This window comes from Dromiciops gliroides, chromosome 3 (genome assembly GCF_019393635.1).
Source record: "Dromiciops gliroides isolate mDroGli1 chromosome 3, mDroGli1.pri, whole genome shotgun sequence".
NCBI lineage: Eukaryota > Metazoa > Chordata > Mammalia > Microbiotheria > Microbiotheriidae > Dromiciops > Dromiciops gliroides.
Window position 1 is genome coordinate 258,472,803 of NC_057863.1, and position 26,352 is coordinate 258,499,154.

Genomic DNA, 26,352 nt, shown 5'->3' on the forward strand with positions numbered 1-26,352 from the left:
TACTGCACTTGGTGATCTCATCAACTCTCATGGATTGAATTATCATCTCCATGTTGATGATTTTCAGATTTACTTATTCTTCTCTAACCTCCCTCCAGACCTCCAGTTTCACATCACCAAATGCCTATTAAACATCTCAAACTAAATGTCTCAGAAACATCTTCAAATTCAATATAGAGGGAGCAGCTAGGTGGCACAGTGGATAAAGCACCGGCCCTGGATTCAGGAGTACCTGAGTTCAAATCTGGCCTCAGACACTTGACACTTACTAGCTGTGTGACCCTGGGCAAGTCACTTAACCCCCATTGCCCTGCAAAAAAACAAACAAACAAATTCAATATAGAAAGAAGAGAGTTTGAAGAAGAGGAAGATTGACAGTGTCAAAGGCTAAATGATTGGGAAAGGCTATTAGATTTGCCAATGAGCAAACATAAAAATGGCTATATTTTTAAAAAAATAGGAAATAATTTAAAGCAGGAAAGCACCAGAATTAAGAAGGATTGGGAAAGGTTTCCTTTGGTAGATAAGATTTTAGTTGGGAATTAAAGGAAGCCAAGGAAACCAGTAAGCAGACATGAAGAAGGGGAACATTCCAAGCATAGGAGGAGACAGGCAGAGAAAATGTCTGGAACCAAGAGATAGTGTCTTGTTTGTGGAACAGCAGAGGCCAGTATCACTGAACTAAAGAATATATGGCAGATTACCTGCTGTCTAGGGGAGGGGGGAGGGAGGAGAGGGAGGGAGAAAAATCTGAAATTGGAAAGCTTGTATAAACAAAAGTTGAGAACTATCTTTACATGTAACGGAAAAAATAAATAAAATACAAAAAAAAAGAATATATGGCATAAAGTGAGGTACAAGAAGATTGTAAATGTAGGAGGGGCTAAGTTATAAAGGGTTTTGGATGTTAAATAGAGAATTTCATATTTAACCTTGTAGGTAATAGGGAGCTACTAGAATTTAAGGAATAGGGATGTCATGTCTTCAGAACTGTGCTTTAGGAAAATCACGTTAGTGGCAGACTAAAGGATGAGTTGGAGTGGGAGAGATTTGAATCAGATAGATCCATCAGCAGGCCCTTGAAGTAGTCCAAGTGTGAGGCAATGAAAGCCTGTACCAGTGTGGTGGTAGTGTCAGAGGAGAAAATGGGACATATTTGAGAGATGTTATAAAGGTCAAATCAATAGGTCTTGGTCACAGATTAGATATGATGGGTTCAAAGTGGGTTCATGAGAAAAGGGGCCAAAGTTTTTATTTTTTCCCTTAAAAAATTGTGATGTCAAGATATGTGTATTTTTTTTTGATGAGGCAATTGGGGTTAAGTGACTTGCCCAAGGTCACACAGCTAGTAAGTGTTAAGTGTCTGAGGCCGGATTTGAACTCAGGTCCTCCTGAATCCAAGGCCAGTGCTCTATCCGCTGTGCCAACTAGCTGCCCCAATATGTGTATTTTTAAAAGAAAAAAAAACTCGTACCATCTATAGCTAGCATGGTAAAACAATAGATCTTCATATAGAAGACACTATACTTCATATAGAAAACATCTCTTTTCTACCACACATACATGTAGAAATCACCACTAACAGTCATTTATAAAGGATTAAAATAGTTATTATAAAGATATTAAATATCTACAAAACAATATCAAATAAAAACTTAAAAACAACACACTATCTATGGAAAATATTAGCCCATGTATGGTTACACAATGTGTAAACTAAAGTACTAGCAATTGAGATTGTAAATAAGGAAATGATGGGGCAGCTAGGTGGCGCAGTGGATAGAGCACTAGTCCTGGATTCAGGAGGACATGAGTTCAAATCTGGTCTCAGACATTTGACACTTACTAGCTGTGGGGACTTGAGCAAGTCACTTAACCCCAACTGCCTCACCAAAAAAAAAAGAATAAGAAAAAGAAAAAGAAAGTAAATAAAGAAATGAGGCTTCTCTGGACAAAGGCATGATTTTACATCAAAAGCTTTTATTTAGAACATTGTACACTATAACATATTCAAAATTGTTCTGACAGAAGCAGCATAAGACACATGTACAGGGAACATCTCTTGGGCTGAATTTGAGCTAGTTCCATAGCTTGGAATAAATTTTTCAGGGGACTGTTAAAGTGTACTCATTCAAGCAAACATATCTATTTGAACCAACCATAAATTTATGTTTATTTACCCATATTTCCTTTCATATATAAACAATATACATCTACCCACATAAATAGCACAGCAACTCCTCAGTGTAGTACTGATATGTTAAGAAATGTTTCTAAACCTCAGGCCATCTCATTTTGCTGGGGCAATATTGATGAAACCTTGTGGCATGGCTTGTACTTCACTTCCTAAAGGGAAAGGAAAACATTTAGGGAGAATGATACTTTTAGAATACTGTTTGAATATTTATTAGTCTTGATTATTTCACATGCATTACAATTTTCTTCTGTGCTGTGAACTAACATTCACCCAAGTACAAGGGAGAAGAATTAAATTTTTCATATTAAAAATTGGCCTAGAATTATATCTAATTATATCTGCTTTCAGTAAGCACCACACTAGAGCAGTAGTCTCCGAACGGGGAGAGGTATGTACCCCACAGGTTTCTGAATATGATCTTTGGGGACACAGGAAGAAAATATGGAGAAGGAATCTTCTTGCTCCCACCACTACCATTTTCTGATAGAAGCTGCTCTCACTGGTGAGCTATAGCTGCATCAGTAAATATGACAGCAGTTGTCTCCTCTATCCTTCCTCCATCACTCCCTCTCTCCAAGGGCTGGGAAGTTGTAGCAGCAGTAAGGACAGACCCAGACCGAGTGATATAGTGACAGATGTAAGAGGTGGCAATATAAAAGTCAGAGGTGGTAACAATGGACAAGAAGGTAATGTAGCATGTGTATAGACCCTAGAGCAGTGAAGCCAAGTGAAAGGAGTCCAGTGAGTTTGTGGAAGATGACAATCCATCAGTAGGCATTTATTAGTCACCTAATCTATGACAGAGACTGTGCTAGGTGTAAAGATACAAAAACAAAAGTGAAATAGGCTATATGCCCTCTAGGAATTTAGCACCTTCTACAAGCCTTGACAGACTAATGAGAGTTTCCTGGGAGTAGGGAGTTGGTGATCCTAATTGTGGAGATTATGAGATCTCTCAGTATAGCTATGTTTGCTGGTACTACATCTACATGTTCTCTGTAGCTTTTTTATTTTTAAGGGTTTTGTTTTGGGTGTTTTTTTTTTTGCGGGCAATGGGGGTTAAGTGACTTGCCCAGGGTCACACAGCTAGTAAGTGTCTGAGGCCAGATTTGAACTCAGGTCCTCCTGAATCCAAGGCCAGTGCTTTATCCACTAAAGCCACTAAGCTGCCCCTCATCTACATGTTCTCAATGCCTAAGAGCAAGTATTGTTCTCACTCAATTTCTTGCTCTCTCCACCCACAAGGTCTCATACTCTCTTGTCCCTAAATCTTGAACAACCGAAGTTTAAAATTTCTTTTCCATAAGGAACCACCTCATTAACCCCTGGGAGTTTGCATATTATTTTGCAAGTATAAACAAAATAGCTAGAGGATAATTTGGGGAGGAAGAAACTACTACCAGCCACAGCGATTAGGAAAAGCTTCATGTAGAAATTTGGGCTGACTTAAACTTTCTAAGAGGTGGACATGAGAAAGGAACATTAGACAGGAACATATTAAAGGCATGGGGATAGCCAGTGCAAAGACAGAAATGTGAGATAGTAAATAAAGAACAGTATTAACGTCATCGTGGTTGGACTGAAGAGTATATGAAAGAAAGGAATGTGTAATAAGGCTGTAAAGGTAAATTGGGACCAGGTTCAAAGGGTGTAAATGCTAAACAGGATACAACAATGGAAGAACCTGAGAAGAAGAGAACTATGACTGGGAAAATTATTCCAAAAGACTATCTCTAACTGGGATGGATATCAAGATATAAAAAAAGCAGTAAATTAAGTTGGAAAGTCATAGGAGACAGATTTTAGTATCCACAGCTCTGCAGGTAACCAGAGAACAGGTTTGCCCTATGGAGGTAAAAAAAAAAAAAGTGAGATATTGAGTGTTCATCTCCTAAACAGATCTCAATCCTCTAAGATGACTTTCTCCCAGTTCTTCAAAAATTGCCAACAAATATGGTTGCTGAGTGAGTCTAGAGATCCTACAGATACAAGAAACGAAAATGGAAAGTGTTAATTGGGGCAGCAAGGTGGCACAGTAGATAAAGCACCAGCCCTGGATTCAGGAGAACCTGAGTTCATATCTGGCCTCAGACACTTGACACTTACAAGCTGTGTGACCCTGGGCAAGTCACTTAACCCTCACTGCCCCACCAAAAAAAAAAAGTGTTAATGTCTGAGTATACAAATAAGATGCCCTCAAGGATAGTCTCTAATGTAGCCAGTCATCCAGTGCCACAGCTAAAGAAAGACTCAGGACATGTTTTTTCAAAGACTTGTCAGAAAAATTAACTCCCCAATGCAACCAGTTGTGGACTATTAGGACAAATTTAGATACTCCCTATAAAAGAGGAAGATAATACTTGAACACAGAGGTTCTTAAACATTTTTGTATCATGAACCCCTTCAGAAGCCTGATGAAGCCTTTGAATCCCTTCTCAGAATAATGTTTTTAATGCACTAAAAATGCATAGGGTTACAAAGAAAACCTATTCTGCTGAAATACAAGGATTAGAACCCCTGCTCTAGATCTAGCTTGGACATCTCAGGACCCCAAATCCAATAAAAACATTCCTACAAAATTCTATGAGACTAAAGAAAATAATTTGGAATCTAAGCAATAATGAGATATATGCAAAAATTGTACAGAGGAAAAACTTCAAGATTGTGAGTGGAAAGCATAATTTTCAAAAGAAAAAAAATCTGAGGAATTATGGTTGCCTTGTTATTTATGAGTGAATTAAAGACAGAAACATATAACAAGGCCAGGAAAAGCTTATAAGCTTATAACCCTAAATCCAGTGTTCCACCATGGTTACTGATATATGCTTACTTCAGTATTTCATATGATAATTGACATAACCAATCAAAGAGGCTCATTTCAATCAATCATTCTTTTTTAGCCTAGAATTCTAACCTGGTGTCCTTAACTAAGTGGAATACTATCCCACACACTGCGCTTCCCATCCTCAGGGCTTTTCTACAGAAAAACAGGAGCTACTGACTAACAAGATATGCCAGGAGCAAGGTATGATTGATGTCTGTATGCATTTTGGAAAACTAAATGTTCATAAAAATTTTAAAAATAAGAAATTACATTTTGTTACTATTTAACATACATATTGTTTACTTATTCTTTCATTCTGTTCATTGCATCAGATAGCCACACATCATGTATGTCATTCAATGTATCCTGAGGAAAGAATGGAAGTTTCACAAAATAAAGAAATTAACAGTCTTATCCTCAGTCCTTCTTTTACTTTTGATATTGTAACGATTGGAATGACACCACCTGCTGGAGACTTACTGTAGAAAAGCTCCGCCATGAGGTGAAGGTCTCTGAGGGCAAGACCATGTGTCTTTTCTTTGGCATCAGGAAGTGACTTTTGCTTGTGGGAGGAAGAAGGGGGAGCTGGCACTCTGACTCGCTCTTTTTTCCTGAGGACTCCCGGGGAGAAGGGAGCTAGAAATGCACTCTCCCTTTAATAGATACATGAATCTAGGTCTTTCCTTCTCTCTTTACCAAATTCTTATTCTCCTTAATAAATGCTTAAAAGTCTAACTCTTGCTAAAGCTTATAATTTATTGGCGACCACTCATTAGATATTTTAGACAGACTGGCTAGAATTTTAGCCTTTACAATATATTGTGATAAATTACTGTGTCATATATATTAAAACAAGATTCTCAAAAATAACAAAACATTCAATAACATTGCCATCACTAAAAATACTGTTTTAGTGAAAAGAATGATTTAGTGATAGCAAAAAGGGATTTTAAATAATAAATAAAAATTGCTTTGAAAAACTTCATTTCATTTTTTCATCTTAATTCCTATTTAGCTATATTTTATAATGTATATTACATATGAGTATAGTATATAAATAAGTATGTGTCAGAGGTGAGATCTCAAAATTTTTTATTGATACAGGTATGATCAAAGGTATGCCAACTGGTTTAGAGAGCCAAATATGACCCTCAGACTAGATTTTATCTTCTCCTGGATTAGGCTATAAAAGCATTTAGCAAAAATAAAATTTATGTTTAGGCTATATTATTTAATATTTAATGAATTATTACAATGAGTGTTAAAAATCTCATTTTACATAAATATTTTTAAAGAAATGTCAATTTTATAAAATGAAAATATCTTGTTAAGGAGATTTAAATGATGTTTTATGAACTTATTGATTTTTTTGCATATTATTATTATTAAGAGGGGAAAGAAAACATACAGTTACTTTTTGTTTTATCATCGTTCAAGTGATGGAACTTTTTCTGAGTTAATTTTTTCAGGTCAATTGTCAACTTCCATTTTCCCAGAAATTGGTTTTGATGTAGGGAGCAATTTCAGTTTAAGAAATAGCATGTAAGATAAGGATTCTATTTTCAGTTCTGACAGTAACTAGCTGTAAGACCTTGAGCAAATCACTTAGGTAAACTGAGACACAGGGAAGCTATCTATAAAATGAAACTCTTGTACTGGGTTATATATAATGTTGCTTTTGCCTCACCTCTACCCTCCAAAAATATTTAAAATATATTCTTATCTTAATAACAATCTACAAGATAGGCACCAACATTTCCAATATTTCTACAAATTATAGAAGATCTCTAAGGCAATGTTTTTCAAAATGGAGTTGTGGCATTCACAAGACATCACAGAGTTTCCAAAAAGGTTTCAAAGAGTTTAGTTACCAGTTCCAAATAAGTTCCAATTAGCAGATTGGTAATGACAGTATTTATTAGCATAATTTCTCAAGCTTAATCACCAGTATTTTGGGTTTTATCTTTGCTCTTCCTTATCTTCACTTAATTCAGCCTATATTTTTTGCAGACCTATTGCATGATCCTTAATCCTTGTTTTCTTATCATCACCTAATTGATGATAAGAAAACTAATTGATTTCCTTAAATCCCACCTTTCTCAACCCAAATGCCAAAGTGATATTCCTGAAAGTATAGGTCTTACTATATCATTCCCCTGATCAATAAACTATCATGGCTGCCTAATAGTTCTAGGATCAAATATAAATTCCTTTGTTTGGCATTTTACTTTATTGCCCTTCACACAATCTATACTCCAACCAAACTGACCTTCTTTCTATTCCTCATCCATAGCATTCCATGTCCCAACTCTGCCTTTGCACAGGCTGACCCCCATGCCTAGAATATGTTCTGTTCTCACTTCTACCTCTTCTTATCCTGAGTTTCCTTTAAAATTTAGCTCAAGTATGACCTTCTACATGAAACATTTGCTGACCTATTTTGAATTATCATGTATTTATTTTGCGTATACTTATGTTAATCAAATAAACAAGTATTTATTAGTCACCTACTATGTATTAGATACTATACTAGGCACTGGGGATATAAGTACAAAGAATAAAATTATATCTATTTGCAATGAGCTTCAATTTAATATGTATACATGTTTCTTCCAATGAAATATAGACTCCTTGAGGGCAAGGACTTGCATTTTTTTTGTCTTTAGACTACATCCAGAGCCTAGCACAATGCAAAATGTTTGTTTATTAACTGTTGGACTAACAAAGTAGAAGTGGCATTCCTTCTGTTGTCAAAAACATATAACTGCTATTACATTTCTCTTAAATGGAGGTCTTATATGGCCCATACATGATCACTAGAACCAACGTAATAGAGATAAAAGTTCTAGGTAACAAGCAGCAGAGTCGCTGACATCAGGAGGATACAAGATGGACTATAACTGGTGGTGCTTATATATTTCTTCAGGTCATCAATATTAATTACATCTGATATGAAGGACAACTTTTAAAAATTGGCAACTCATTTTTTTTTTCTGTTGAGACCTGTGACTTCATCAATGTAGGAAGTTTCTGGTGAAGGAATCCTTTCTGCCAATCCAGGTCAGCAACTGAGACAGGACTTGAACACAATGTACCCTGACTTCTCTCTCCATTGTGCCAATGATACATTATATTACTACAGGAACTATCTTCCTTTGTAAACAATGGGAGTGATCATTTTTCATTTTAAGGGAAAGGGCTGTTTAAAACCACAAAGTGGCATGAGCTTACCATGAATAACTAAACTCTTTGCTTTCTAATAAAGTCCAGAATCAGGGTTATAGATTATAGGAGTAAAGCTCCACGGTACTCACAGTCCAGCTAGTAAAGCTCCCCTCATTTTACAGATGAGGAAAGCACAGTCCAGTAAGGCTGTGTTTTTCCCAAGGTTATGGAGGTGGTAGGCATCAGAAGTAGGATCTGAAATACAGATTCTCTACTTCCAGAGCCATGTGTGTATATAGAAATATACATATACAAATGTAGTTTTCCAAAATATGATAAAGTGGTCAAAAATCATTTCAATGCTAAAACTCTAAAGAATATAATTTAATTCATAGTTGATGACTTAGAAATAATGTCAAGATCTTTCAGTGTCTTAGAATCATTATGAAAATCCATTTTCAATGGAATGTAGGTATGTGTTTAGCATAGTTTGGGCAGGACTTTGACACATAAATTAGTCCCACCCATGTTAAAGGAAGTGGGGCAAGGAGGTGCATTGTCTAGGATCATGAGCAACAGCGATAAGGACTGAGAGACTGGGATACATGAAGAGTAAAAGGTCAGGACTCTAGGATCGGAGCTCTATGACCAAATAAAAGTCACTAGTCAGGGCTTTATTGCTCCTGAGATTGGAGCAATTGATTCCTCTCTCCCACTTCCTTTTCTCAAAGGGCAATGAATCTATCTTCCCTTGAGAGTTTATTTTTCCTTTCTCCTTACCCATCTTTAAAGTTTGTTTTCAAAAGAGTCTCTTTTCTTTCTGCTCTATAAAGTTATAAATATGAATCAATGATTCTCTTTCATTTACTCCTGTGCCCCCAGTCAAAGATAGATAGTATTTTGCTAGAATAACAAAATGTCACAACTCTCTCTGTTCTTAGGTGGTCCAATATTGTCTCTTTCTGTTGTATCCACGCAATCACACTCTTAGGCTAGAAATGAAATGGTTAGTCATTTTTATCATAAAAGCTGACTTTAAACATAGGTAAGCATAAAGGGTAAATGACCTCCCAAGAAATTAAGATCCATTTCAGGAAGATCTGGACACTCCTCATTGGGAGAAAGAAAGAAAGAAAGAAGAGGCACATGATCAATCTTCAGTTCCAATCTCAGGAATCCAAATGGTTTTAGCAACACAGTTCTGCGTTATACCTCCTTGCCCCATTAGACGTTGAATTCCTTGAAAACAAGGGATGTTTTTCCTTTCTTTTTATTGTCGGTGCATAGCACAGTGTCTAGCACACTGCAGGCTCTTAATAAGATGCCTGTTGGCTTGTCTTGACCTCTTTGGCTTTGTTTGGCCACAGAAATATGGTCCTATCATCTCAAACTTAGCTAGTCATGACTCTCAGTCTCTCTTATCTTCACCTGACAGGATATCTCCCCTGCTTCTTGTTATTTTGGACCTGGTGATAGTTTTCCTTAGCACAGGAGGTTAAAACTATAAATAATTACTTATGTCTGTTTTATTGTTTGTTGTATTGGATGTTTAGTTAAGCCTAGGAGAGTGAGGCTCAATATATAGGGAGATAACTAAAAGTTCATAGTAAAAAAAAGTTTCTCAAATTTATTGAATAACCAGTAGTTAATAAAATGGAGTGGGTCTCAGAGCTACTAATTACTGGGATGTTACTATTTTATTAATTTATGAATAAATATAAAGATATATTCATTGATTGTCCTAAAAGAGAATAAATAATGTAATTTATTACGTAGTAGGCTAAAGGGTGAGGGTCTGGTCTGGTTGAAGACTATTACAGCATTGCACATATTCCTCCAACTTCCCACCTAAGCTACAATGTGGTCTTTAAATTTCTACTATCTAGGTATCAACAATATGGATACAAAATAAGTATAAGAAAATTTGGAGTATAGATACTAGAAACATCTGATAGCATAGAAGATGGAGAACTGGGCCTAGATTTAGGAAGACCTGAGATTAAATCAAACCTCAGATACCAGTTGTGTTACCCTGGGCAAGTCACTTCAGCTTTATTTGCTTCAGTTTCCTCAATTATGAAATGAAGATAGTAACAGCAGCTAACTCACAGGATTGTTGTGAAGATCAAACAATATAATATTTGTTTAAAAAAAAAAAACAGCACAGTTCCTGGTACATGGTAGGCACTATGGAAACATTTATTCCCTTCCCTACTAGCAAGTGAGAAAACCAGGAAAGACTTGATGTGGAAGGTAAGAAACTAGGAATTCTAAGAAGTGGAATAGAGGAGGGAGCATATTCTAGGATTGGGAGACAGCTAGAGCTAAGGCGTGGTGATGGGAGATAGAATACCATGCTTGAAGAATATTAAGGAGGTCAGTTTGGCTAGTTTGTAATATGTATAAATCAGAGTCATATGAGGTATCCCAAAAGTCTTAGCATAGTTTTAAAGCTGTATGTAAAAGAATTGGAAAAGTAATATGTAGCCAAGTGGTGAAGAATACTAAATGACAAACAGAAGAGTTTATATTTTATCTCAGAGGTGATAAATAACCACTGGAGTTTATTGAGTAGGGGAGTGACATGTTGAGACCATGAGAAAAGCACTTTGGTAGCTGTGAGGAGGATGGATAGGAATGAGTAGAGACAAGCAAAGACAGTAATTGGGAGGATGTTGTAATAGTCCAGACGAAAGGTGATAAAGGCCTAAACTAGTGTGATCATCTTGTGAATAGAGAGAAAGGCACAAATGATAGAGATGTGAATGGTTATCAACAATAGTTGTCAACTGATTAGTTATATGGGGAGAGTGAGAATAAAGAAATGAACATGATATCCTGAAAACATTGTAGTGACTGTAACAGAAATAAGGAAGTTCCAGAGAGACGAGGGTTGGAGGGGAAAGACTGTATTCTGTTTTGGATGTACTGAGTTTGAAATTATATCTAGTGTGAAATGTCCAGTAGGAATTGGCAATATGAGGCTGTAGCTCGGGAGAGAAATGAGGGGTAGATATGTAGATATAGATAGATATAGATTAGATAGACATAGACATAGACATTGACATTGACATAGATATAGACACAGATATCTCTGGGAGTCATCTACATAGAGAAAAGAATTGAATCCCTATGAGTTGAAGAAGACACAGAAAAGACAGAGAAAGAAAAGAGCCGAGGGTCCTGGAAAGAGCCTTGGATATACTTAATTTAGAGGATGTGATACTGATGCTGATCCAGCAAAGGAAAATGAAAAAGGAGTTGTCATATTTCTTTCCTTTTCAGGAAGGAAAACCAATAGGCAGCAATATCACAAAAATCCAGAGAGGAGAGAGCCTCCAGATGGAGAAGGTGGTCAATAGTGTCAAAGGATTCAGGGAGTTCCAGAAAGGTGAGCATTGAAAAAAAGGCTATAATATTTCTCAATTAAAAGATCACTGGGGGGCAGCTAGGTGGCTCAGTGGATAGAGCCCTGGATTCAGGAGGACCTGAGTTCAAATCCGGACTCAGATACTTAACAATTACTAGCTGTGTGACCCTGGGCAAGTCACTTAAACCCAATTGCCTCACCAAAAAAAAAAATCACTGGTAATTTTTGAGAAAGTAAATTTCAGTTGAGTTATGAGATCCAAAACCAGACTACAAAGAGTTGAAAAGAAATTAAGATGAAAAGGAGTCAAGGCAATGAGTGTGGACAATTTCTATAGGAGTTTGACTGAGAAGAGGATGAAAGAGAAAGAAGAAAAGCTGGAAGAAATGGTAGAGGTTTGTTTTTTCAAGGATGAGGAAGGCCTGGGCATGTTTGCAGTGAAAGTAAATAAGGAGAGGGATGGAGGGAGGAAGGGAGACAGAAAAACAGAGACAAAGAAAGAGAAGGAAAGGAGAAAAGGGAGAGTAGGTGAGAAGAGAAGGGAAGAAGGAAAGGGGGGTAGAGAGAAAGAGAAAGAGCAGTCTGCCAGAGAAGACAGAAGATGGATAGGATCAAGGGTACAAGTTGAAGCTTTGTCAAAGAGAAAGATGGCCTCTACCTCAAAGATTAGAGCAAAAGAGAAAATGGCAGATGGTGATAAGAGATTTTGAGATAGACAAGAGAAAGTTCACTGTAAATATCCTTTTCTCAGTATAGTTTAAGGCAAGGTCTGCTGAGTGAAAGGGGAGAGAAGAAATTGTGGAAGGTTGAGGAGAGAAGATAAAATTGGGGAAAGGTGCTATGGGGAATGTCATGGGGATTCAGTTAGGGAAGAGTAAAAGAATTACCTTGTTACAGTGAGAGTTCAGTTGAAATTAGGTAATGTATTATCTCTCTAAGATGATAAGTTATAGAAGGGGAACAAATGTGTTTTGGCTGGAGAGAATTTCCTTACCGCTTTACCTTTGAATTCACAGGTCTAGTATTTAAAAAAAAAAGTCCCATTGCAATTCTGTTACATAATTGCTGCATGGATCAAAAGACTACTCATGAATAAATTATTTTGAATTGCTTGAGTTCTTGTGGGTGGGGGTGGGAATGGAGAGAGGAAGATAAGTTGGAACACGAAGTTTTAAAAAATTGATGTTAAAATTTGTTTTTACATATATTTTGGAAAATAAAATTCTATCCAAATTTTTAAAAATAACATTAAAGAAAAAAAGAAATAATATAGATAAAATATTTTTCCAATCTTAAAGTGGTACATAACTGATGGTTACCATTATTATTATGACTTCGAGTATATTATCCTGAATGCCTAGATAACAAAAATACCATGGTAAGTTGTTTTTTTTATTTGTAGAAAAGCCCTTCATGCTGTAATTTATATAACCTTCAAGGGGGAGGGGTGTATGAAAAAATTATTCCTCTATACATTGAAATTGAATTAAAAATTCAATGATTTTATTTAGGAGTTTGGCACTACACTGACAAAGGAAAAGTATGAGGTAGTCTCTTTTTGAACACTGGAAGATTTTTAACTTGGTTCATACTCAGTAGAACATTTTCTATTCATTATCGCCTCATTAACCTACTGTGACAAAGTCTTGGCAAGCTTTACAAGATAACATTGACAGTGGAGTCAGTGGCACTCTTAGACTAATTTTGTAGAATGCTTTTATGGTCCAATTAGTTATCTTTATTGTCTTAAAGTCTAGCAGTCTCAAATTATTAGCTTCTGTGACTTTGTAGATTGAAAATACTTAGATTGTATGAGCAAAAATGTGCAATACCTTGAAAATTTTATTTTTATACTATGCCTATTATTCATTTTCCATATTATTGAATATTTTCTTTCAAAATCTCTCTTTGATAAGAGTATAAGATACTGGGTATGTGAGATGATGAGGCTTGTTATCATGTATAAATACAAAATTTGTCAAAATTTTTATAATAAAATGTTTCAAAGTGAAAAAAAGAAATTAGGTAATATAAAGCTGTAGTGAACTCAATTAGTATGGGAATATGACCTTTCAAATTTTAGAACCAGTGTCTTGGGAAAAGAGACCAAGACACATTCAAATGGCTCATGTCGAGATCTGGTTTTCTGACACTGGAAACTGAAGATCAATGGCTCATCACAATCATTCCTAGAATTTTTTTTTTCAAGCACACAAATAAATACCTGAAAAACTTGAAGAAATGAAACATGAAAAGAATTAAGAATCTTCTGCCTCTTCTTCCTTTTCTGCTTCCTCTTTTTCTTCTTCTTCTGCTTCCTCTTTTTCTTCCTCTTCAATGGTACCCTCCTTATTTAAACAAAGAATAATAAAATTATTCACAGATATGCATCAAAATTAAATTATTATTGCATTATTATCAGATTGGATATTTTAAAGTTTTAGAGTACTGTTACTATTGTTTACAAACATAACTTCTCTGCCATCATCTCTGCAGACTTTAATATTAACATTTATGACACCTTTAACACTCTGAGTACACAACCTCCTCAAATCCAAATACCAACTTCTTTACCCCACTTCAGCAACAACCAGCATAGCCACCCTTATAGCCTTCACCCTTCCAAAGAGTCAGCTAGGATTTCAAAATTCTACTCTCTACCTACACCATTCTATCCACTTTCCTCTCCCACTAAACCTATTGTGTCAAGATAATGGAATGTGATAGATGAGATTTAGCAGATACTCAGGGGCCCACCTGGAAACTTGTTTAAACTGATTGAATTGGATAAGGTGACTGACTGCTGACTGGATTACTGGCTTACTTCCCTTGCTGGTACTTAAGGGTACTTAAGAAAGTAATTGTTCTCAGAAGTTAACAACTTTGAACTTTGACCACCTTCAGGTCCAGTGAACCAATGAATTTGAATGACACTAGCCAATCAGCTTGAAGAATCTCCCATTTCTGGGAGGGGAATAGGAAGGAGGAAGTGGATGCTGGCAAGAGAGCTCAGCCTCTTTGGCTTCCAGACATGGACGTGGTGGCAGAGAACTTCACAGGGGAATTTAGGAAGGCAAGGATTTCAGGCTATAAGAAATCTGTTCTCAATCTTTCTCTTTCTTTTTCTATCTTTCAATAAACCCTTAAAAAACCTAAACTCATTTATCAGTGATTTTAGTCAGTTTCCTCCAAAAACTGGGGGTACAGATTAGAACCCACATTTAGAATTTTAAATTACACACTATTCTTATTTTTTTTTCAATTTCTCACTTATTATCTTTCTAGTCTTAATCACTTTATTGATTCAGTAGCCATAATCTTAGAGCTCTAATCCCCCTAACCTACCATTCCAGAATTGTTCATCATTTTTTCTGGGAAACCAATATTATCCAATTCTTTGTTGCTGTTCCTTATATTGGTATAAGTAAGTACCCAACTTATGGAAATCATGAATCCTTGAAGTATTGAACTCAGTAATCTCATCAGCCTCAAAGCTGCTTCCTCTCTCAATTGACTGGTATTCTATGTCTATATTTGTCTCTGATACCTCAATTATGCATCAAACTAATTAACTCTTAAACTGCTAGGTACTGGTCACTATGCAACTGTTTAACACTGGTTGACACAAGAAATCCTCTCCTCCCACTCTTCAGGGGTCTCTTCCACAAATCTCCTGAATCTGCACTGCCTTGAAATACTGCCTCTAGGTCTTAGCTATTTAAAACCCTGAAAAGGTTTGTGTAATTTTTGCTGTTCAATAACATTGATCACTTTAATTTCATTAGAGAAAGTTATTCTCACATATCATAAAGAGCCTTTTAATGCCTCATAATTACAAATGTAATAGGACTTCTGGGATGGGAGAAGAGGACTGGTCAAAGATCAACCCTCCTAAAAATTGATTGCCTTCCTTATATCAAATCATCCTAGTATTTAAGTTATTAATATTATGTAGGCATTTCTAAATTTTCATAATAAGAACATTGACTTACATTCCTTGGTTTCATATTTATTGTTTTAGAAAAGAAAAAGCTTGAATAAACCATGCCCCATATTATGTGAAGCTTTTCTCATGTAAGAAGGTTTAATAGTTGAGGACATAACTAAATGTTGTAATCTTAATCATATACTTAATCAAATTTAAATGTGTTTACTAATAAATAATATCATTCAGAAATCCCAGCTATGGATTTCTGGGGACCTTAACTGCTAGTACTGTTGTTAAAATAGTTACTGACAGACTTAGTTCTAGTAATTCTCAGTGAAGAATTAATTAATAGTTATTTTGATATCTGGTCATTAAAGGGACAGCCTGTTAATTGAGACCTGTTGATGTTAATTATGTTGGGACTGGGAGGGGGAGGGGGGAAAGAAATGCAGCTATAAAGAGTTGTAATATTGAAGAATTGAACAGAGGTGACGGACTACAGTGTTACTTTATTTTCTATTGTACTTATGTTTTTAAACCATGTATACTTTTCTATGTAGGAATAATTTGCTCTTTTAAAGTTTGGTAGAATTATTTTATGGATCCATCTAGTTTTAGTGGGTTTTTTTGTAAGATTCCTGGTTTTTCCTTTTGAGGTTGGCCTATTTAGATCATCTATTTTTTATTTAAGGAGTAGGTCTTAGAGTCAGGAATGTTTGAGTTCAAGTCCCATTTCTAATACACAGTGACTGGGAGACCCTAAGCAAGTTGCTTAACCTCCCATTGCTTTAGGCAACTCTCCCTATGATTAAATGACAAGATACTTTGCAAACCACTCAGTCAATAAACATTTATTAAGTACCTATTATGTGTCCAGCCTGTGGTATACTCCAGAGATACAAAAAAAAGAAAAGGAAAAGAAAGGAAAGATAGTCCCTGTCCTCAAGGAGCTCACAGTCTAGTCTGGAAAGAAATGTAAAGAAGCTGAAAAGGAAGGCAGGAGAGAATGAAAAAGCTAGGAAAGTGACCCTGAAAGAAGAAGGAAGGAAGGAGAAAAATGAAGGTGGAAGGGAAGAGAATAAGCATTTACATGCCAGGCACTATGCTAAACATTTTCAAAAATATCATCTCTTTTGATCATCACAACAGATCTTCAAGGTAGGTGCTATTATTGTTGCCATTTTAGAGGTGAGGAAATTGAGGCAAAGAGAAGTTTGGTGATTTGTCCAGGATGACACAACTAGTAAGTATTTTGAGTCTAGGATTGAACTTGGGTCTTCCTGACTCAAGGTCCAGTTCTCTATCCACTGAGCCACCTAGCAAATGAAATACAGAAAGTGCAGCTGTGTGGGAAATGATGAGATGCCCACCATTGGTGCCTATCTACTTTCTATACTCTCTAATCAGATAGAAATATATAAACTCATCAATTTCATTTTTTCCCACAATATTCAGACCCTTGTAATGTTTTTTAGCTTAGTAATGGCATTCTGAGACATTTTTTTTCTTCTGCATACTACTGTTTGTAATTCTAACATTGTCAGTAGCTATAATTGTGTCTCAAAATATGACTCTGTGGTTTTATTTCAACAGGGTTTGTTTCAACATTTTTACCATATAAAAACATGTTCAGGGAGGCAGCCATAACAGATTGTACTGAGAATTGTCCTAGGAGTCAGACCTTGACCGTGGTTCATTGATCTTAGTTCAGAATGACCTTTCTTCTGATACTTAGAGATAATGTGACCCTAGACAAGTCACTTAATTTCTCAGTACCCCCAGACAACTCTAAAGACTAAAATTACAGAGCAGGTACCAATCTATATTGGTAGAAGGAAGATAATATCTCATTGAAATTCCCCCATGACAACGAAATTAGATGTCCAGTGCAAATAAATAAATAAATAAATAAAGCATGTACATACTTCTAGACTTATCTCAACAACCACTCAGCTCGATAGGCAGTTGATAACTACTGAACTAGTCAAAATTTCACGTCATAATTTCCAAAAATCTTATCATTAATCATGGCTTCTTCACCTATGATACTAAAAACATAATTATAGACTATGCTCAAGTTTTATACAAACCAAACTGCAGGTTTATGTATTCGTTGGGGTGGGGGCAACGAAAAAAGTGGGAAACCTAGGGGGAGGTTCTAGGAGTAAGGTCTGGTTCGCCTTCAAACTCATAAGGTATATATCACCATGAAACAGAATACTTAGATCCAAGTCAGAACTGGGATTATATACTTAACCCAGAAACTGAGAGGATCGAATTTATCACAATTTCTGAATTAGCAGCATCCAAATTTGAGAGAATTCACAGTCCTTGTCAAAAAAAAAAGAAAAGGTCCTGAGGATTAAAAACTATTTGATTTCCCCATATCAACATGAATTTTTAAATTGAAAACTAAAAGTGGGGATAGGGAAACCAACTTGCCTGTTTTACTTCTGATTCAGGAGCATTGTCTGCATCTTCATTGTCTTCTTTTTGCCCCTCATTTTCTCCACTTACTTCAGCACTCTCTATTCCCTGAACACAGAGGAAATATATATTACAGTTAAACTTAGTTAAACCACCAGAATGCTGTATATAGGGGCATGACCCATTTTGGGAAGCAAAAAGGTGGGAAATGTTCTGTTCTTACTCATTACATGTGTAGAGTGACAGCAAAGTTTTTTCCCAGCTAAAATATATCACCAAAGCCATACAATTTTGCTGCTGAAAGAAATATGGAACAAAGGCCAAAATGTGGGCTAGGGGGTCTTTCCTCCTTTACTTACTTTTGTTTTGTCTCGAATTCATTTACATGTTAAGCCAGAGAAAATCCTGGGAACTGGTCATTAAATTTGATAAGTTTCCTGGGATAAAAAGCTATCTGGCCAATATTAAGTCTTTTCTTATTAATCTTTATGTCTAGAGTACAGTATGTACTCTTTTGTCCCAGGAAATTATCTATATTTTTTATTATCAAACCTTCAACTTTATTGGCACAAGGCAGTCTTTTTAAGGAAAATTCCTTTACCATTGCAGGCCAGCATTTGCTCTGAAACTTATACAGAGGTGCCTACGGGAGTGAGAGATTAAGTAACTTGCCCAGGGTTTCACAATCCATGAAAGGGGATTATAGAAGCCTGCACCTCAGAGTTCCGGACCACGTTGCCATCTGAATGTTTGGGTAGAAGTATAGATGGAGGTAGGGAAACAGGAGAGCCCAGATATTTATCTGGGGTAATATGTGGAGATGCTAAAACTTTACCAAATAGACAGAAAACTAGCTGTTACATTAAGCTACTGTACTTATGACAAATCAACCAGGTTAGAGAAGATGAGTCAAGGATAAGAAAGAAATTCCAGGAGTTTAAATGAGGTGGTTATCATAAGATAGTGCAGGAGATAAATCTTTGGAAAACTGATATGACCCAAGAAACCATGTTTGGTAGAAACATCGCAACCATAGAAATTTTTTAAACTGAATAAATAGAAATATCAGGACAAGAGATTCTAAACAGGTTGAAGTTTAGGGAAAAGGATACAAAAAAAAATCATTACTTCTGTAGTATTCTGTTCCCCTCCAAGTTCACCATTCAGAAGAGTTGCTGTTTCCTCAGTTGTTTCTTCCACCTGTATCACAGATAAAACCAAGAACACTTGAAAATATGAAAAACTCTAGAAAGGAATATCAATACCTTACATTTATAGAGCATTTGACATTTTTTCAAAATATTTTAACTTTCATCATATCTAATTTCATCATAAAAATGCTAGGTGATACATAAGGGGGCAGCTATTATCCACATTTTGTAGATATGGAAACTAAAGTTGCAGGAATAAAATTATTTGCTCCAACTATCTACTTAGTAGACAACCAGGACTAGAATTCAGTCTATACTTACAACTATTTTTACTAAATCATACTGTTTATAGGCCTGTGAATATGCTACAAACCTGAGAAATAATGGATATAAATTAAAATATATACCTAATTAGCCATTTCTCTTCTCTCCCTCTATTCTACTTTGGTAACATTTGAGTAAGAGAATTGTTAGTACTCACAATACATATTTCTGAGTATTCTTCGACCCAGGATATTTGTGTTAGCTTACAAGCCTCAACACAAAACTGGCAGTGAAGTATTATTTTTTTTTTTTTTGCGGGGCAATGGGGGTTAAGTGACTTGCCCAGGGTCACACAGCTAGTAAGTGTCAAGTGTCTGAGGCCGGTTTTGAACTCAGGTACTCCTGAATCCAGGGCCGGTGCTTTATCCACTGCACCACCTAGCTGCCCCCTATAATTTATTTTAAAATGCTTTTTATACATGGGGAAAACACTGAAAGGTAATTTCTAACTAATTCTGAAACAACTAGTCAATTTCATCAATTAAGTCCAAAGATGTATCTAATATTTCACATGATACTCAGTTAAGATACATTTTGTCATTGTGATGATTACACTGGCAAGGTAACAGCTTTAAAAAAAATAAATTGAATTTGTGATTGATTTTTTTCTCTCTAGTTTAACAATTTTCAAGTATAAGACAGTGAATATATTTTTAAAACAGAGAGAAGAAAAACATCCTCAGTTTTAGAACATCATTTCTCAAATTGTGTTCTATGGAACCCTGAGTTCCACTTAATAGTTCAAGGTTTCTAAAAATAATAAAGTTGTTTTGGTAGACAAACACATACAACAAACATTTCCTCTTTGATTTTTTTCTGTTAGTCATGTACAAAGTGCACATTCAGCCAAAGAAGAGGCTATTTTAGATTGTTTATAATAGATAATAACATAAATGAAAAGTTGGTTTTTATTGCTCTAGAATAATTCAATATACATAGTAATGTGTGAAGCACAATCAGTTGATTGTGAGTCTAACATAGTTCCTTGTGTTGTATTTATGTTTAATTTTATTGAGAAACAGTGAAAGAGGGGGCAGCTAGGTGGTGCAGTGGATAAAACAGTGGCCCTGGATTCAGGAGGACCTGAATTCAAATCTGACTTCAGACACTTGATGCTTACTAGCTGTGTGACCCTGGGCAAGTCACTTAACCCTCATTGCCCCACCAGAGAGAGAGAGAGAGAGAGAGAAACAGTAAAAGACAACTCTTTCCAAAGCCAAATCTACTTCTTAAACAAATAGTAATATCTGAAACAAAGCAAGACAATCCCATTAAAAACCCTGTTAAGTAAAATTTTAGAACAATAAGCAAAGATATGGTTGGGAAAAATTCATTAAACTCAAATATTCACATGGATCTGTGATTTCATAGTTTGAAAGTTCCCTCCAATAAAAGAGATCACAAGCCATCCATGCTTACCTCATGCTTCACACCTTACATGCTATAATATAGGCTTTATTCACTTTCTACTGACACCACAAAGGTACTGTTGATGCATTATAGCTGACAACCTGTCATGCTTCACTTTTATTACATGACAATCCAGCTTCTCTTCCTATCTATCATATATTTTCTTTGAAATAAAAGCCTTCCTTTCAGGTATAAGTCTGTTATACACCCAGTCAGCCCCAACGTAAGGGTACTGAGGGCACAAGAAGTCACATGATCCTCAAACCTGTAAGCCTAATAAAGTTGCTTGCTCTGATCCCAGCAGCATCCACATCAGTCCTTAGTCAACCCCTCCAGCTCTTTGCCAACTATCAGCAGATTATGAGTCTTCAACACTCCAAAGACTGAGTGATCAATTGTCAGATATAGTTAATGTTTGCTTATATTTATGATGACCTTCGTGGTCTGTGCCAACTCTTATCATGTTTACTGTGTCAAAACAAAATTTTTCAATAGAATTTTTTAAGTTGATAGAGTATTACTGAATAAAGTTTTCTCTGTTGTTGCATTTATTGATTAATCTTGTACAAACTTAACACATGCTTCAGAAAATCTCTGTTAGAGAAAAGGCTGTAAGACTGTTTTCCTTTGCTGAATCAAAAAATTAATTTTTAATTGACTAAAAACCTTATATTCTATGGTAGGATATTTTGACAACTTGTCTGTTCCCTCTTCATATGTCTTATGAACTTTAATTCATGTATAAATCATTCCTATAAACTTTGTACAAAGATGAGAGAGTAAGGTATAGATAGGGTCTGCAATCATTGATGTCTTCTCCATTTCCTTTCTTCCATAGTAATAATAAAAAAATTATGATTTTAAAAATCATGTAGTTATTCAGTTCCTTTTCTTCTTTCATATATCTTAAAAATTGATTCCTTATGATAAACCCAAAGATTCTAGATACTGGGGTACAGACTCACTCTTTGATGTGAAAAGTCCTGGGAAAACTGGATAGCATTTTAGCAAAAAATCAGGTTTAGACAACTCTCATTCCACATACCAAGAAAAGCTCCAAATGGATACATGACCTAGATATGAAAGGTTATATCATAAACAAATTAGAGGAACAAGGAAGAAATTCCATTTTAGATATATAGCTAGGGAAGGAGGTTGTAACCAAAAACAAAGAGATAGAAAGGATCACAAAAGAGAAATTGGGAAGTTTTGATTACAGAAAAATTTTAAGTTTTTGCACAAATGAATTCAATACAGGGGCAGCTAGATGGCGCAGTGGTTAAAGCACCGGCCCTGGACTCAGGAGTACCTGAGTTCAAATCCGGCCTCAGATACTTGACATTTACTAGCTGTGTGACCGTGGGCAAGTCACTTAACCCCCGTTGCCTAAAAAAAAAAAAAATAATAAAAAATAAAATAAAATAAAATAAATTCAATACAGCTAGGATTCCCTTAAGTGGGAAAAATCTTTGCAGGACATTTCTCTGGTAAAGGCATCATTTCCAAGATATATAAGGAATTGATTAAAATTTATAAGAATAAGATATATTCCCCAATTGATAAATTATCAAAGCATGTGAAAACACTCAAGGGAAGGAATCTAAGATTTCCACAGCCATATGAAAAAAATGTACCAAATTACTATTTAGAGAAATGCAAATTAGATCAACTCAGGTTCCACCTCACATCCATTATATTGGTAAAGTTGACAAAAATGGAAAATGACAAATGTTTAAAGGTTTGGGTAGTACTGGGAACAACAGTACCTTGTTAGTGAAAAAATTTGGAACTATGCCACAAAAGTCACTAAATCATGAAAACTCTGAAGCAGTGATACCACTAGTAGATTAATAGCCCCAAAGAGATCCCCAAAAAATTACATGTACAGCATATTTATATTTATTATTTATATGTATAATTTATATATTTATTCATTGTTTTATTTATATTTATTTATAAAAATATTATATTTAAGGCATCTTTTTGTAATGGCAAATAACTAGAAACTAAGGAGGTGTTCATCAAATGAGGAATGGCTGGATTGTGGTATATGAGTGTAATGGTACACTATTGTACTATAAGAAGTGAAAAGATCAGTCTCAGAGAAACCTGGAAAGACTTATATGAATGTAACATAGTGCCTGACACTTAGGAGATATTTAACAAGTGTTTGTTAACCCATGCAAAGTGAATGGAACCAGAACAATTTATATAGTAACAACACTGTAAAAATTAACGATTTTAAAAGACTTTAACTCTTATCAATAAAATGATTGACCATGATTTCATAGGACCAAAGATGAAGAATGCCATCCACCTCCTGATAGTTGATGGGTTAAATATGCAAAATGAAACATTTTAACATGGACAACTTGGGGGGTTATTTTTATGACTATGTATATTTGTTGCAAGGGTTTTGTTTTTTTCATAAGGGAGTAGGTAGGAAGAAGAAAAATTATTACTTGATAATTTAAAAATAAAAATAAATAGAAGATGAAAAATCAAAACAAAAAAAAGAATTGACTTCTCAAAAGCCTCAAAATTGTGTCACCTCCAGAATGTATTTCCTCTAGTTCATGGTTAGCAGTTCTTCCCATCTTCATCTTCTATACAATCATTTCCACTTCCACATTTAACAGATCAGGGACTGAGATGATGGATTGGTTCCACCACCTCAGAAAGTAGTTTATTATATAAATGCTGTCAAACCTATTTCATTTTTATTTGCTTACTGTCCTTCCAGTTCCATCGTTAAACATTCTTTCAGTGACCTAGTTTAACTGAGTCTCATGTCAAGCTTTCCAAAAACTTCCTTCTCCCTCCAATTTGGGAAACATTTACTGGCTGATTCAGTTTCTGTATTCTGTTGGCCTTATTATTGTAATACTTTTACATTCATTAATTTCTATACGAAATTGGAATTGCCCATGTCAGCCTTTTCCTTGTTGCATTTTCTATTTTAATCACCAAGAGGCTGTTGTAAACACACACACACAGTATCTTCTCAGCTTTGTCCTTCTAATTTGTTGCTTTGTCCTTCTAATTTGTTGTAATGAATCAATGGTCTGACTGCATAGACACAGTTGATTTAGAAAAAATTCCCATATCAGTAACTAGTTATCTCCATTCCATTAAGATATAATTGATTTCATTTTCTGGGATGCTGTTCAATACTTACCAACTCTTCTTGACAAGAGTATTCCTAATACTTTTTCATAAGACTTCTTTGTAATCTGTGGCCCCTTGACCCTGTTCTGTTTCTAAATCCTAAGCCAAAATTTCCAACATTTTCCAATATCCTCCTTTAGATAATATTATATTATACATAAATATATGTATATGTATACATACATATTTTCTAGGATGCCTTTTCTGATTCCTCAAGGGCAAGTCAATAAGCATTTATAAAAAGCCTACTATATCCCAGCCACTGTGCTAAGCATTGGGAAAACAAACAGTCCCAGCTTTCAATGAGCTCATAGTCTAAGTAGTTAAATAACATGGAAACATACAAACAACATAAATGTATGTGTGTATACATTGAAGGTAGTCTCAGAAGGAAGGCACTAAGATCCCTTGCACAAGGGAGTGCTTTAGCTGAGGCTTGGAGAAAGCCTGGGGAGCTGGAAGAAGAACGTTCCTGGCATGAGGGACAGCCAAAGAAAATTTTCAGAGTTGGGAGATGGAAGTGTAATGTGAGAGGAAACAGGGAGATCAATGTCACTAAATCACAGAGTATGTTAGGAAGAGTAAGGTATATGAAGAATACTGGAAAGATAGGAAGAGACCAAATTACTAAAGACTTGAAAAGCCAAATAGGACATTTTATTTTTTGATCCTGAAGGTAAAAAGAAGGTAATAAAGTTTATTGAATAGGGGGGATGATATGATCAGACCTACACTTTAGAAAGATTAATTTGACAGTTGAATTGGAGTGGGGAGAGACCAGCCTACTGAAAAAATCCAGGCATAAGATAATGAGGACCTGTACCAGGGTAATTGCTATGTCAAAGGAGGGCTTATACAAGAAATATTGTTAAGGTAGAAATGATAGGATTTTACAACTGATTGAATATGGGGGGAGGGGAGAGTAAGGAATTGAGCATCACACCTAAGTTGTAAGCAACTGAGAGGATAATGCTTCCATCAACAGTAATAGGGAAGGTAGTAAAAGGAAAGGGCTTGGAGGGAAATATAATAAGTTCAGTTTGGGATATGTTGAGCTTAAAATGTCTACAAGACATCTAGTTCAAAACAGTTGGAGGTAGATGTGAGATTGGAGATCAAGAGGAAGTAGGTGGGGGAAAAGGCAGGAGGCAGGATGTGTGTGTGTGTGTGTGTGTGTGTGTGTGTGTGTGTGTGTGTGTGTGTATAAGACTGAACAAGCATTTATTAAGCACCTAGTATGTGCCAGGCTCTGTGATAAACATTTTACAAATACTACATTTGATTCTCATGACAAACCTGGGAGATAAGATTATTAGCCTCATTTTACAGTTGAGGAAACTAAGAAAAATAGATATTAAGTAGTTTGCCCAGGGTCACATATCAAATAAGTATCTTAAGCTGGATTTGAACTCAGTTCTTTCTGACTTTAGGGCCAGACCACTGTACCACCTAGTTATTTAATAGGCAGTTAGAGACATGAGACTAGATGTTGAGAGGTTAATGTTAGTCTAGTAGATCTGAGAATGAACTGCATAGAGATGATTACTGAAACCATGAGAGCTGATGAGATCAAGAAGTAGGTGATTAGGATAGAGCACCGGGCCCTGGAGTCAGGAGTACCTGAGTTCAAATCCGGCCTCAGACACTTAACACACACTTACTAGCTGTGTTACCCTGGGCAAGTCACTTAACCCCAATTGCCTCACTTAAAAAAAAAAAAACTAAAAAAAACTTAAAAAAAAAAAAAAGAAGTGATTATAGGACCATAAATCTAGAGATGGGAGGGCCCTCAGAGTTTATTTAGTCCTACCCATACATTTTGCATATGAGGAAACTGAGGCCCAGGGAGGTAAAATTACTTGCCCATGGTCACTCTAATAGTAACCATCAATGACCTAGGTCCAATTAGCATTTTTCTTTGAAGCTTTGGTTGTAGCTCTTTTCCCATAATTATCTTCTGAGTTTGTCTTGGTCTTCCCTGCCACCAAGTAGCTTTTTATGGTCAAGTTCTGTTTTTTGTTGTTTGCTCATTTTCCCAGACTATTTCTTGACTTTGATGTTTATGTTAAAGTTGGGCTCTGCTGACACTGGGGTGGTGAGGCACTCTCCCAAGCTTCAGGCTTTTTCATGCTGGTGTTTTCAAAGCTAGTTCTGGGGATCTACAAGTTTTTGGTGCTTCCAAGGTGGTGTGATCCACAAAGAGGTTTGGTCATTGCTCTCCTCATTTTTGCTCTGGTCTTTACCCAGGAAGGGCCCCTGCTCCCCTGTAGTTGCAAGCACTAGCACTCCTCTTTGCCTTTGAACTGTAACCAGGGCCAATGTTCCCTTATGACTGACCACAAGTGCTCTTCTTCACACTGGGACTGTGACCCAGAACTGCATATAGGC

At 35.8% G+C, this 26,352-nt stretch overlaps 1 protein-coding gene across 1 annotated transcript in view; it reads right to left on the reverse strand.

The window, feature by feature from the left end:
- Positions 1-1,962: 1,962 nt before the first annotated feature.
- LOC122746467 (SH3 domain-binding glutamic acid-rich protein-like) overlaps positions 1,963-26,352 on the reverse strand; it is a 68,451-nt gene continuing 44,061 nt past the window's right edge. The window contains 5 exon segments of the mRNA XM_043992079.1: positions 1,963-2,346; positions 13,781-13,828; positions 13,830-13,904; positions 17,927-18,019; positions 19,040-19,111. Of these exon segments, the coding sequence (XP_043848014.1) occupies positions 2,281-2,346; positions 13,781-13,828; positions 13,830-13,904; positions 17,927-18,019; positions 19,040-19,111 (354 nt within the window). The 3' untranslated portion in view covers positions 1,963-2,280.